Source organism: Agelaius phoeniceus, chromosome 7 (assembly GCF_051311805.1).
Source record: "Agelaius phoeniceus isolate bAgePho1 chromosome 7, bAgePho1.hap1, whole genome shotgun sequence".
Classification (NCBI taxonomy): Eukaryota; Metazoa; Chordata; class Aves; order Passeriformes; family Icteridae; genus Agelaius; species Agelaius phoeniceus.
This window is the reverse complement of record NC_135271.1, coordinates 16,216,892-16,231,103: the sequence shown is the minus strand read 5'-3', so window position 1 is coordinate 16,231,103 and position 14,212 is coordinate 16,216,892. Positions and strand designations below refer to the sequence as shown.

Here is a 14,212-nt window from a genome sequence, read left to right as displayed (position 1 = left end):
ACATGGCTGGACACCATACCATGCTTGTGTACCTATGATGTGTACTCAGTGATGGTCCTGGGTAATCTGACACAACTTGTGGATGATTCTTGCCATCAAACATCCTCCTTTCAGTGTTTTGCTGTGGTCTGGCAAGCTGTGATGGCTGTGCTGCCACAGACAGGATGGACAGCTCTGCAACTGGACACTCTGTCTGGTGCCCACTGGTGCCTGTCACCTGCTCTGGCCTCCTGTGTCATTCTTGTGTTTGGATAAGAAGTAGATCTGCTGAGGGTCTGATCCAGCTCCCAAACACACTGTCAGTCCTTTGTAGGCTTTACAGATGAAGAAATATTACCCATCCTTTATGGGCTACTTGCATAAATGATGCAAACCTTATTTTGATTCCTTTCATCATCCATGTTTAGTTACTCCAGCACAGACAGCAAAGAAAGCTGTAAATTGCCAGTGACCTGAATTATTTATTCCTTTAATTATGAACCAGTTCCAAAGATGTCAGAGTCTGAGAAATGGAGTGTGACATAAAAAAGCAAAATAAATGATAACATGGGAAGGAGAGGGCGTAAAACGCAGAGCTCAGAAGTAACCAATAAACGGTCCAATAGACCAGTACAATGTGGTTTCCAAATTAAATTCCTCTTTAGCCAATTCTGTACTTTAAATCAGCCCAATCATTCTGAAATTTCATTTAAACTATGCTCAAAGTCTATTTATCCTTGCCCTACATTAGTGAAGCAGAAGAAAAAACTTTCTCCCCTCTGGCCATATGACATTCAAATAAACCCCCAAACAGGTATTTGAAGCTAGATCAAAGCACACAGGCACAGCTGTCCTGTGATACCTGTAGTTCATCTCATCAAGTATCTAAAGCAGCTGCAGTGCTGGACACTTGGGAGAAAGCTACAAGAAACCTTGGAGGAAGCTGTTCCAGCATTTGCCCCTGGGGAAGTTTCTCCCTGACCCCCATTAACCAGAAGCTGAGTGTAATTTGGCAGCCGGCTGATCTTCATCTGTTCTGAGACGCCCGTGTATTTTTAATTCTTACTCTAACAACCATGGTCTTATCGTAAGCCACATAAATGTCTCCTTTTGCATCCTGCCAGTTCTTGACCTCGGTGACATTCTGAGAGGAAGCTCCAAATTCCTACTGAAAATACATGAATTTGCTTCACATGATCAGCCTGAAGATGGCTGCTTTTAATTTAACAGGTATCTGCCTCTCCCTCATTGAACAAGAAGCAAAATGAAGTACTCTCACTCCTGCACATCACAAATTTTACTTTCTCTGGAGTGTGCCTCCACTATTTCAGCTGGTTTGGTAAGACTAGTACCTCAAGAGCAGATATATAACCAAATCTCTCATGCAGAAATGAATTCATTCTATTTGCTGTACGCTGCTTCCTTTCCTCCTGAAAATTCAGCCATAGGAGAGACTGTGGTCCATAACCACAGTCCCTTGGAGATTGCTGATCAGAAAGAGCAGTAAAGCACTGATAGATGTAGCATGCAAAGATTTTAGCTTATGCTTACATGACCTTCTCATAAACACCATTAAGTTGTTTTGGACAGGTGCCATGCTTGCAGTATGCACAGGAAAATTTCCTGCAAGCAACAGAACCATTACACATTCTTCCTGATAGAGCTGAACAATATTTAATTGGGGAGAAAAGGGGAAGAAAAGTGAGGTCATGGTGGAGGGGAGGAAAAAAAAAAAAGGCAGCCAAGTGAAGACTGCTATTATTTAATCTAAACACTGTGATGCCACTAAAGATCAGAAAAATAAGATATGGTAAAAATGAAAGGAGGTACTTTTTATCCTACATACGGATAGTGATATGTTACTAGATACTAGATAAAAAAAGGATTTATCTAACAACAAAGTATATAACCTGCTGAAGAGAATAATAATGTGGTATAGCATCTCTCAGGCAAAGATTTCCAATCAGTAAATTTACCTCTGAACACAAGAACAACATATGGTCAATGGTTGCACGAGTGGACAAGTAAAATCACCTTTCTGGTTTAAATATATAACAACATAGGAAATACTGATGTCTCCCAGCGTTCCCCATGTGGGATGGATCATTGCTGGCCTTACCTGGGCTTGGCACTGGTATTTGGGAATGGTCAGCTGACTGAGAGCAGCCAGGTCAGTGTGTCAGTCCCCCCAGGTGAGCTGCTGCACACTGCTGGCCCCCTGCTATTCCAAACCATGCAGCTTACTTACAGCCACCTTCAGGGGTGATTTAACTAATCCATCTGAATCTCCATTTACCTGAGGGGCAACAATTTTTCTAAATGGCTGTGCTAATTACTTACAGTCCTGTGATGCTCTCTGTAAGTGTCCTCAGAGCAGGCAGCATGAGACACCCTTAAGTTGTGTGTGACTGCCCTTCAGGGAGTGAGTGAGTGAGGAAAACGCCTATTATGTGACTGGAGAGTCTGACACTTACCCCAAACAATTCTCTGTTCCAGCTTCCCTCCTAAGAAGTTTTGCATTGCTTCAGTAGCAGTAAAAAGAAGCTTTAAGTTACAGCTAAACCCAAGTAAAATTCTCCATACTGTCACCTGTTACAAGCTGAATAATTTTAATATGTCAAGACACAAAGTAAAATATGAATTCTTGACCTAGGATTCTAAATCTGGTAACCAAAAGCCATCCAATGCTGTTTCTTATTCATGCATTAATAAGTTTATTGTGAGCAGAGTGCTGCAGTAGGAGCAAGAACTTCTTCTTCCAACACAAGGGATGTGACTTACTTCCTCATTCCAGTATTATCAGACCAGTTGTTGCCAAGTGTCAGGAATTTAATACAAATTAGAAGTCTTGAGATACTTGTTGTTTGTTTCTTTAACACATATGGAGACAGATAATTATATGACAGTCTTAGCTTGTTTTTGTTTTTCTGGAGCAAGGAGAGGGAAGATGACAAATCTAAATCTCAAAAGGGCTAGAGAGAAGTTTAAAAAAACCTCACAAACAAAACAGTGTGAAGTAGAAAACTCAAAGTTTTCTCAGGCATTCTCATGATAGTGGACTTCACTTTTGAATTCTCTGGACTGGTAAAATGAATTCAATAATTATCATGATTTCTTGCTGTGATTTAACCACCTCCATTGCTGTATCAGAATCAAGTTGTGAGAGTGCTACTTTTCCCCTTGTTCTTCTGGCTATTACAAATACCACATAACCCATAGCCATGCACTAAAAAGAATAAAAGGCTCATTTCCAGCTTACCCACAAACTTCTGTGGGGTGGAGCTTTTACGCTTTCCCATGTTGCTTGTCAGCTTCTCTATAACAGCAGGTCTCTCAAAAGGCACCACAGAAATATTGTTGTCCATCACAGGCTCTTGTTCCTTACAATCTTCCAGAGCAGGTACTACATAAAACCAAAAAAATGGTATCAGACAGGTCTGGTCTACACTTCACAGAACACAAATAATTTGGGCCCTGCTGATTGTGCAACAAGTGCAGCACAACATAAAACAAGGTGTGAGAACATTTTGGGCATCAAGACAGCAATCACCTGTAAGCAGAGCCACGTTCACAAAATATCTCTCCTTGGGACCATCTTATTTAGCAGAAATGCAAATTTAAGCATTTATAAAAGGGCTTCTTTTGTTCTGGACACTCATAATACCAGTGAGGAGAGGACACTTTTGAAAACTCACTCTCTAGGCAACATTTTGTATTATTCTCTCTTCAATATGGTCACCTGTCAACATTGTAAACCTTTAGTTATCATTCTTTGTGTATTCCCTTCACACATACAGCATAATCACTCTCAGTATTATCTTTTTGCACTAATCTCAATGATTAAAAAATCACACACGGCATTGATGAGCTGTGTTTGCTGGGCCTGGCTGTGTGTTCCCTAAGACAAAGGGTTCTCAAATGAAGGATCAGTTTGCTAATGCATATTTCCTCTCTTCACACTGTAATGAGACTGTAAAATCAACACACACTGTACTGGAATTGCAAGATTACCATCACATGGAAATTCCCTTCAGAGTCAGACACAGAAACTACCCATTTTTTGATTAATATTTTATCCCCTCAAGCACAGATCTAACTGTCTGCAAACAGAGGTTTTCTGCATCTCACTTCACATCATCAGGGAGCAGGGATCAGCAGGGAGCATTCCTGTGCTAACTACATCAGGGGGAATGCTCATACACTGTATTTGAGAGAAACCAAAAAAAATCAATAACTTCTTCTGTCTTTACTCATTTCACTCCAGACATTTGTCAGTTTAGGGAATAAGGTGCTAGAGCTAAAATGTAGGAATTGCACAGGCTCCTAACCAGGGTAGTGAGCCACTTGCATGGGGTTTTATGCCACTTGCTGATACAGCCATTCTTAAGCACCTACAAAGTACTTTGGTTTTGTTGAGCATCCTCTTCTAATCATCCTCTTCTAATCAGGGGTACCAGACTGTGGATCAGGACTGGAGAGCCTCAGTCATTTGCATTATCTATCAAGTGGGCAGCTCTGCTCTGCTGTTATGAGTTTAATACCAGGCCTAATTGTCCTGCATTCATCCTCAGAAGGTAGCAAGAAAAACCTGAGAGGGATCAGCCACTAGGGCATGGGCTAATGGGATGGCTGGGGTATAAAGAATGGATGGCAGAAAAACAGAAACTAGGGTGATGTGGCACAGAATTCCTCCAGTTTGTAAACTGAGAGGAACCCATTGCATTCTGTGTCTTAGATCAGGCTCCCAGCAAGGTGCTGGGTATTGCAGAGGTGGCAGAGAAGGCCTGGCACCCTCCTGTTCTGCCAGCCCTCCTCCTGTCTCTCACCATGGCAGCCTTTTGTGTCACAGACACCTTCTCCCAGACAGTGCCATAAATGAACACCACCAGCCCACTTTCCTCCCATGGGAACTGCACTACCTTCAGGATCCTGGCATGGAATAATCACCCCCCTGTTCCTAAACACAGCTGTTTGCTAGCACATAATACTCCAAAAATGGGGTGATAAAAGCCTTGTCTCTGCCATCTTTCTAGTAAGGAAGAGCAAATACCAGGCAATTACAAAACAGAGTATCTGCTCAGGTGAACTTCTCAATTCAGACATCCATAATAAGAAAACATGGCAATTTATTCATTTGATTCCATTTGTGCCTCTGCTGCTATGGAAAGCTGAGTACTTTGAGGCTTAGAATCTACCATATGCTGTAAAATGATTTACTCTGCTGCTTTTTTATTTGTACAGGATGCTCCCCCTGAGAAACACAATGGTTTCTCATTTACAAGGCAGTCCTGCTGGCATCACTGAAAGGGAGGGGAAAAAAGCATAAATATGAAATGAATCTAATGTTGCAACAAAATGGGATGCAGTGTTGAAGTGACCTAATTAATGCCCAGTGCAGACTGGGAGTCCTGGAATACTTTAATAGCTACGGGTAAAGTTTTAAGGTTAATTAAATACCGTGCTTGGTCAGGAGCTATCTGCACTACTCAAGTATTTACCAAGGAGAATTGGGCAGAAAGAAAAGATGATGACAGCTGATTTTCACTGGGAACTGGCCTCTGACTGTCCTTTTTTGGCTTACCTAGGCTCAGTGGATGCATGCACACAGGGTGTGAATCCTGGGATGTGACAGCCAAGGGCCATGTCCACGCCGGTGCCACTTCCAGCCCTTGGTGCACAGGACACACAAGGCTGGTGGTGTGGTACTAAGAAGGTGCTCAATCCCTCCTAGGAACACCTCTACAAAGCATCCTGAACCAGTTCAAAGCTCCTGATTATTTTAAAAGCCATCTGAATAAGCCCCAAATGTAGTGACATTTGTATGGTCTTCTAACAATTAAGTAATAATTAAATAATTCTGCTGCTGGGCATATGTGTGTAAAATTTCCTACACATAATTTGAAACCTTTCTTCCATGAAAAATGAATAGTGCTAAAAAAGACATCTGCTCTTCTCTAAGTCAGGCAAAAATCCTGCTTGGACTCATTTTAAAACTAAAATTATCAACAATAAAAGCATTTTGTTTTCCAGCTTTCATGCTGAAGGTACTTTTTCCCACGTCAGAACCCAAAGTCTATAATCCAGGGCACTTCTCTTTTGCAACAGAATCACTGAATCACACTAATATTTGTGTTATGATGGAAATACATTACCAGAGTGTGTTTTGTTATGCAGATTTCCTGGGAGAAGGGAAAGAAGGAAATAATCTAGTTTCTGAAACCATTTAAACAGCAGGCAAAACTGGACCAAACAGATGAGATATCACATTTCAGAAACCCAAAAAGTTAAATATCACATTGACAATTCTAGATACATTAAATTTCATTTCAATGTAAAAAACACACAAATAAAGGACACATAGTCCAGCCTGCTTTCTTTTTAAAGGAAAAACAAAATAAGAAAGAGGGAAACCAAAATGATCACACACAGCTACCAGCTCTCAACAATCAGCTGCTCTGTAGTAGAAGCTCGTGTACACATTTACTCAGCAGTAAATGCAATTCCTTTTTTGTTGTAGTACATCCTACTTCATTACCTTGAACAGCTGACAAGATATAACTAGCTCAGATACAGCAACTCATTTTATGCTGAGCATTTACAGTCTCAGCTCAGGAAGACTTTTTTATTCTAAAAATCCAACTTCCAGCCCAGGAAAAGCCCACGCTTGAGTATGTTTCTGTTCAGGGATGTTCTTCATCAGCTATCAGGGTGTGCTGCTGGACTGCCCATGGAAGAGTTCACTGCCTCTGACACTGTCAATACCCAATTGTAATTAATAAAAGTATTGTTTCTGAGCTAAACTTTGAATTCATAAACTTGGATAGTCTTCAGAACAGTCTTTCTTTTCCTGAAGACATTATTTTTGCAATCATAGTGAATATCTTTAACTTTTTACTTCTTAATTTTTAAGAAACCACATGAACTATTAAAATAGTTTATGCTGTACCAGTGAGGAAAGAATAGGGGAAAAAAAAAAGAGAAGCAAAAAAATTACCCAGCGTGTGTTTTGCTGATAAATATTTTGTGCGCAGACACCAGACACTGGGCTAAGTCTCAGCTGGTATAAATTAGTATTACTCCATCAACCTCAATTTCCTTTCTGAGGCTCACAATATTGCTATTTAAAAGAAGTGTGTGTGTGCAGAGAAATGACAGGAAATATTCCCATGGACCCTGGTGGGAAGTGTCCTGTGGGACCAGCATTTTAACGATGTTTTAAGCAACTATGTAAGAGGGAAAGACACAAGGCCATTGTGTGTTTTATGTGGAGCTGGCCTTTGAGCCTCACAGCCTAGGGCTAGGCTTCTTTCTCCTTCTCCTGAAAAGAGTACCCTTCTCCATTCCTGGAAGAATTTCTCTGGACTTTGGGCTTTGTGGCAGTGGAGAAGAAGATATACCCGGGTGCAAACCATAGCCAGCCTTCAACATTTCTCCCTGTTCTTTCCTGCAAAGGGCATGTTATTGGCGTGCAGGGACTGTCCCTTTTGCCACCCCCAACACACTGCAGACTAATTTCTCCTTCCAGAGCCAGCACTGCTTAGGTAAAAAATTTCAACAACAAAATCATGGGATCACTCTTGCAGCATCTGTCCTGCTGAGCAGGGAACAGGAACACAAGGAGGGGCAGTTCGACAGGCAATTGGCACCCTGCAAGAGGATGGAGCAAGACCCAGAGATTTGTATATTCCTCCCCAGTCCCCAAAACCAGCCCTCCTTCCTCCTCTCTTGTTTCCCCTTGTGGCTTCAGTCAGGCAATCTAGCCATCTGCAAGACAGAGATAATTGAAAGCACCAAAGTAGATGTCTGCAGCATGCCTGTAAACTGATGGGCTTGAGCACAATGCTTGAAAAAAATCCAAACCCTCTAGGGGCTGCTTCCAGTTTTCTGGAACAATTAGTCTCTGCAGAAATAATCTGGATCAATGCTTAGTGTTGGCCAATGCTGGTGTTGTTAAATCAGGAGGAGCAGGATGCTGGTAGGGATCAGAAAATCCCCACGTCTCCCTGTTCTGCGTGCAGTGGTGAAGTTGAGAGCAGGAGTCACACCAAAACACACTCCAATGCTTCAAAATGCCCAGCAAAAAACAAAACATCAAGTATTTGGAAATAGAATTAGGAAAGCTCACCCCAGTGGGATGCAAAATAAAAGTCTCCAAAACATAGTCTTAGTCATCCTCAGGAATATAATTTCCATGTGCAACATGGGAGACAAGGAAATGCATACAGATTTTTCAGGGTTAGTATAAGGCCTAAGATTAAGCTGAGTAACCATTTTTGTACTCTTCCCTGGTGTCTTTACAGTCCCAGGAAAAAGGACTTTGCAGCAGACCTCTACAGGCTGGTGCTCATGACCCTCATGTTGAGCTTCACTGGTGTGAGTGGTGCTGGGATGGGAGCTGAGATTTCTGACTGGTCCCAGCTGAATCTGGAGCTCCTGTCACTGCCTGGCCTCGCTGTGCCCTCACTAAACAACTAAAAGGAAGACACTGGATCAAACATCCCCTTAAACATTCACCAGGGGAGGCACAGACATATTTGCCCAGAGGAGAAAGAGGCACTGGTTGAATTCAAAGTGCTGCTTTAAGCTAATTTTGTTGAGAAAAGTGAAGTGGTTGTGTGAACACTTCTATTTTAAGCCCAAGCAAAGTCAGTCAGGCTGTAAATAAAAGAACTGTCCACATGGGATTTGCACTGGTTTAACTTCAGGTGGTAGAAAAATCAATGCAAGGTCAATCACTGCAGCTTCTTTGGGCAGACAAGGTTAAGGACTTACCCTTCTTGTCATGGCATTAGGCAGCTTAGAAAAAAGCTTTAGATTTCCTCAGAAATTTTAATTAATTTGATTTATTGTTTTAATAAATAACTGTCTAATAAATCCAGACATGGAGCAGCATTTGGGAAGCTCCTCCACAAGAGGATCTCAAACATCCTGGCTGTCAGAGCTGTGGGCAGGCTCCTGTTATTCCCTAAGGAAAGGCTGACTGAAGGCATCCCTCCCTGGTTAACAAGACAGGCACAAGGAGTGGGTATTTTGTTGGGAATCAATTCAGTGGTTCAACTCCTACCTAATTGACCAAGCCCACAACAGGTACCTCCAGAGCAAAGCCCTGAAAATCTTCCTTTTCACTGACTTTTACAAAAAAAAAAAAGCCACCTCAGGCACATAATCACTCGTGTCAATATCTTTAAAACATCCATGACATTTTAAATGTTGACTTTAGTCTCCAGGGTGTCTAGAAAGAGAGCAATTACTTAATAGAGCTGTATGAATATTTTGGCAACATGTACTAAAACTGTCTAATGTGCCTTTATAGGCCTAAATTGGTCATGGGAAAGTACTATTTAAAAAATTTTGGAGATTTCTGTCACCAAAATATAGCCTAAAGTAGCAATGCTGAATAGGTTTTATTTCAGCTTGCATTTTCAGGGTTTTAAAAATTATTTAAAAGAAATTATTTCCAGATTAAGCCCAATGTCTCCACTCAGTCCTGATAAGCAAAATGAAAAAAAAAATGGAAGTGTTGTTTTGCCTTTTCATTTACCCACAAACTTAACTTTTTTGGTATTTGTAGGTATATGGTAATTTTAAATTAAAAGGGAAAACATCCCATTTTTATATTTTCTGAATAGTAAAAAAAAATTAAAGTCTTCAAGTATCAAACATCTAAAGACAACTTTGAAAAGTTAAAAGAAGTTCAGTTTTAGAAGAGTTTGTGAGACACTAATTTTGAATAAAATTTTAAGTGTTTTTGGACAGTTACCATTTAGCATCTAGTGCTACAGATAAGCCTTCAACCCCGCAGTCTGAGACATTATGCTCATTATCCATACTAATAGCTCCAGAAATTTCTGAAAACAAATTCACAGAGTTTGACATTTCTTGCTTTCAACAATCTTTTTGGCAATCTTCAGCCCTTATGTATATTAACACATGCAGTGTTAGTTAACATATTAATACCAGCAAATGTAAATGCATACAAACATTTTTTTTTTTGTTACAATTACTTTTTACAACACTATTGAATTCCATTCTGCTCTAGAGAGTTTTACATCCATCCCTCCCTTTTTTGGAGGCATGAGGGTAAAAATAATGACTTCTGAATACCTCTGCCCTCCTTATCTTTTCTAATGATCACTCACTATCAGAAAGGAAGGGGCAGAGAATCATACATTTTATACATGGCTGTGACTCCCAGCACTAGAAGGACATGGAGCTGCTGGAGAGAGTCCAGAGGAAGTCTTGGAGATGCTCCAGGGGCTGGAGCTCCTCTGCTGTGGAGCCAGGCTGGGAGAGCTGGGGGTGCTCACCCGGAGAAGAGAAGGCTCCAGGGAGACCTTGGAGCCCTTCCAGCACCTAAAGGGGCACCAGGAGAGCTGGAGAGGGATTTGGGACACGGGATGGAGGGACAGGACACAGGGAATGGATTCCCACTGCCAGAGGGCAGGCATAGATGGGACATTGTGAAGAAATTCCTCCCTGTGAGGGTGGCCCTGGCACAGGTTGCCAGAGAAGCTGTGGCTGCCCCTGGATCCCTGGGAGTGTCCAAGGCCAGACTGGATCGGGCTTGGAGCAGCCTGGTGTATTGTAAGGTGTCCCTGTTCATGGCAGGGGGCTGGAACTGGAGGGTCTTTAAGGAGCCTTCCAACCCAAACCATTCTATGATTCTGTTACATGACTTTTTGGGTAATTTTGAACAGGTGACTTGGCTTTATTTTCATGTCTGCATATGTGCACATACTAAAAAGTAAAATACTGACTTAAACAAAATAAGCCCAAATAGGGCTGTTGAACTAGACAGAGTGAGGATTTCAGCCCATCATTTTTTTCCTCCTCCTGCCTCTCTGAGTGTAAGCAATCTCTGAGATGGAGGTGATGGAAAGGAAGGAAGAAGAAGAGATGGAAAGAAACCCGCACGAGCCGCTCCAAGTCCAAGAGAGCTCTGGAGGCGGTTTGCACCCACCATGGTGACTCATGACCTGCCCTGCAGCCTCCAGACTGACATTCTGCAGGTAGTTGTGGCAGCGTTCCTTGTGCTCCTCCAGAGAACTGCGCTGCTTGTAGCTCCGGCCGCAGTAGTTGCACTTGTGAGGCTTCCCCACTGCGGAAAGAACGAGAGCACGGGGTCAGATCCACGGCAGCCATCAGCAAAGCTCCCGCCTCCGCCACAAACAACTCTTGTGATGGAAACACACCTAAGAAAGGTTACTCGAGCCCCAGGTCTCTCTCCCAGGCCCGTGTTCCCACCGCACACGCCTCCTCCCACCCGCCAGGTGCTTTGCCCCATCCGTTTTTCACACTGACGCTGTAGCAGCAGAAGGAAAAGGAGGCGGCCTCGGTGGCAAAGCAAATAAACAGATGCTGAGAGGGGGGAAAATACCAAGCAGCTGAATCACACCCCAGCACCAAGTCTCGTGGGAAAGAAACTTTTGAGGCCTTTGGCCCTTGGCACAGTTGCTGTCACAAAAATGAGCTGCCCCAGTGGCCTAATTCTTCTCCCAGCTGTGGGGAAACCTATTACATGGCTCAGAGTTCTTTCATTGAGAACACTTTGCCAAAATTACTCAGGGAGGGTTAGAAAATAAATTGAAAGTAACTTTGGTAACAGCACTGCTACGTGCCAGAACTGAAAAACCACCAGTAATTCAGAGACCAGATAATATAAAAAATATATATAGAATAAATATATATACCTAAAAACACAAAAAGCCATGTACAATGAAAATCAAGCCAGATGAATGCAAGACATAACTCAAGTTTTTAATCTTTTTCATTTTGCTCAGCAGCATTAAGCACAAACGGCAAATGCTTCTTAATACACGCAAAACCTGGCACCAAATTCTCATAAATTATATCCATTTCATAGTATGTCATTAAGAAACCACAAGAATGGCCTAGCCCAAGGCCAGAAAGCTAGCCAGAAGGTATTTTGCCAAGTGGTGCTAATAAAGGCTTTTAATATAATTTAAACTTGTAGAACATGAACATTTATCCTCTAATAACTAAAGAGCTATTAAGTCAGTGCTGCAAGTCTAGTAAAACACCATTGGCTGCAAACTTCAGAGCTGGCTGAGGGAAGGGGAAGGTCAAACTTCTTCCAGAGTTTTGAAAATCTTAGGTAAGAATTTTAGTTTCTGGCCAAAGAAGTTGAGAACATCCTCTGCTGGGTAATCTACATGTTTCTATTGGGTTTGTCCCAATATTGAAAGCTTTTCACAGTCATTTACTTAATGAAATCTGAGCTGTACGAATTGCAGCCAAACTGCATCGTCACCACTGGGATGGGGGAACACAAGGAATCTGTGGAGGGACAGGCACAGCCAAGAATGAGCTGGGCAGAGGGCTCAAACATGAAAAAAGGAATTTGATGAAAAGAACATGCTTGCAGAAAGTTTCAGGTTTTCCCAAAAAGTTTGCATGCACATTTTAGTGGCACAATGAAGGGAAAAAAAACCCCTGCTTTTAGTAAGTATGCAAACGGTCGATTTCTTTGTTTTGAGACAAGGCTTATCCTCAAGAAAGTGTGTCTTAGACCAAAGAGTTGTTGTGGCCCTCATTTCAGTTTGCTCACTTGCTTACACTGTTGCCATAACTGAACGCTGGTAATGGAATTCTCAGTGGAGGCCCAGCATGAGACTCATTATCATTCCCAGAATAATTGCCCTTGATGTGAACGATGTGGATCAAGCCCCAGCTCTTAAACATAAACCAGCCAGTTCATTTTGGAGGCACCTTTAGGAAAATACACCAGAGGTTCCCCAGGATGGAGAGGCTTCTATAATCACCATTACAATGCTTCATTGTGCATCTAGATGGCATCAATGTCTGTCACTCTGACACCTTCATTAGAAGCTAATGTGGTGTCTAATAAAAAATCCAGTGCAATGGAAGGAATTATGTTAACTGAGCTGAAGCAGGGCTGAATTAGCCCACCCAGTTTGGCTACACTAAGCTATCAAGCAACTTAGATAAACTCTAAGACACAAGGAAAAGGGGTGATTGCTTGCTGCTATTTTAGGTAGCTACAATTAATTACATTATTATCATTTAACACAGAGAGAAATATTCTGCTACAAGCTCATATTATAAAAAATTAATAATTAACAGTCAAAAAGGAGGTTTTATTAGACCTCTTCAAATGGTTGCTCCCTGCATTGCAACCATTTCAGGAACTATTCACATACAACATGGCAGAGCTTTTCCAATGATATCTCGGACGGTCAGCTACCCAAATTCCATCAAATCTGAAGGTTAATAGGGAGGATAAAAGTTAATGATAAAGACATGATTTCTACAGGCAATATGGGATTTGAGGAACATAATTCCTCAAGGAAAGGAATAGGGGCTGTACACACTTTCTCTTCTCTGGGGAAAAGATAAGAGAATAAACAACATGTGGCAAATGTTGGTCATGTTGCTTAATACACAGCTGCAAAGAATGAAGTTTGTGAGCACCAGTTGAGTAGTATCAAGCACATCTCCCTTGGGTTCATTTCCCAACTCTGTCCCTGCTGGCTCTAGAGCTGCAATCACATCATAGCCCCAGAGGTGTAAAATATTATGCTATAAAATGACACAGAGATTTACGCTATAAAATTACACAGAGTGACTGGGACTTGCATTGAAGAGCAATTGATCAGGTCAGACCACAATGGAATCAGTTCTGATAGCAGGAGTTTGTTTCACCAGCAATTCTCACAGCCCGTTTGCTAAGAGGTTCAGTGAGCTGAGGTAGCAATTACAGTCAACATTTTCGAAATTGTATCATTGTGACAAATGTCAAGCCACTGAAAGAGCTGCAAATATCCCCTTGTATTCTCAAAGAAGTTAATGACAAAAAAAAAAAAAATTGGAAGTGAATGTTGCCAGTGGGTGTACATTTCTATGTATTTCATATTACCTGATAGAAAGCTGCAAAAGCCTTTTAGAGAATTCAATTTCAGTGATAATCTCAACGGCATACTTTGTTCCACATAACAACCTGACATGACACCACATGACTGACGAAAAATATTTCAGCCTTTGTCAAATACTTGAGTGTAGGTAAACAGCAATATTCAAAATTTGCCCCCAAAACATGTAGCTCACACTCCTGGGCATAAGCAGTCTCTGACTATAGGGCATTGAGGGGAAGGAGTCCAACAGCACTACATCTACCAAACCCCTCTCAAAACCCCAAGAAACTCCTCTCAAATCTAAAGAGAGAGTTTCTACCACAGAGCAGAATGGCTCTTTA

At 41.7% G+C, this 14,212-nt stretch overlaps 1 protein-coding gene across 7 annotated transcripts in view; it reads right to left on the bottom strand.

The window, feature by feature from the left end:
* Positions 1–14,212, bottom strand: part of IKZF2 (IKAROS family zinc finger 2) — a 118,180-nt gene that overhangs the window by 12,430 nt on the left and 91,538 nt on the right. For all 7 annotated transcript variants that reach the window (XM_077181044.1, XM_077181043.1, XM_054636375.2 and 4 more), the window contains 2 exons: positions 10,940–11,077; positions 3,239–3,382 (listed from right to left, as the gene is read on the bottom strand). In XM_077181044.1, coding sequence (XP_077037159.1) covers positions 3,239–3,382; positions 10,940–11,077 — 282 coding nt within the window. The remainder of the gene's footprint in view (positions 1–3,238; positions 3,383–10,939; positions 11,078–14,212) is intronic.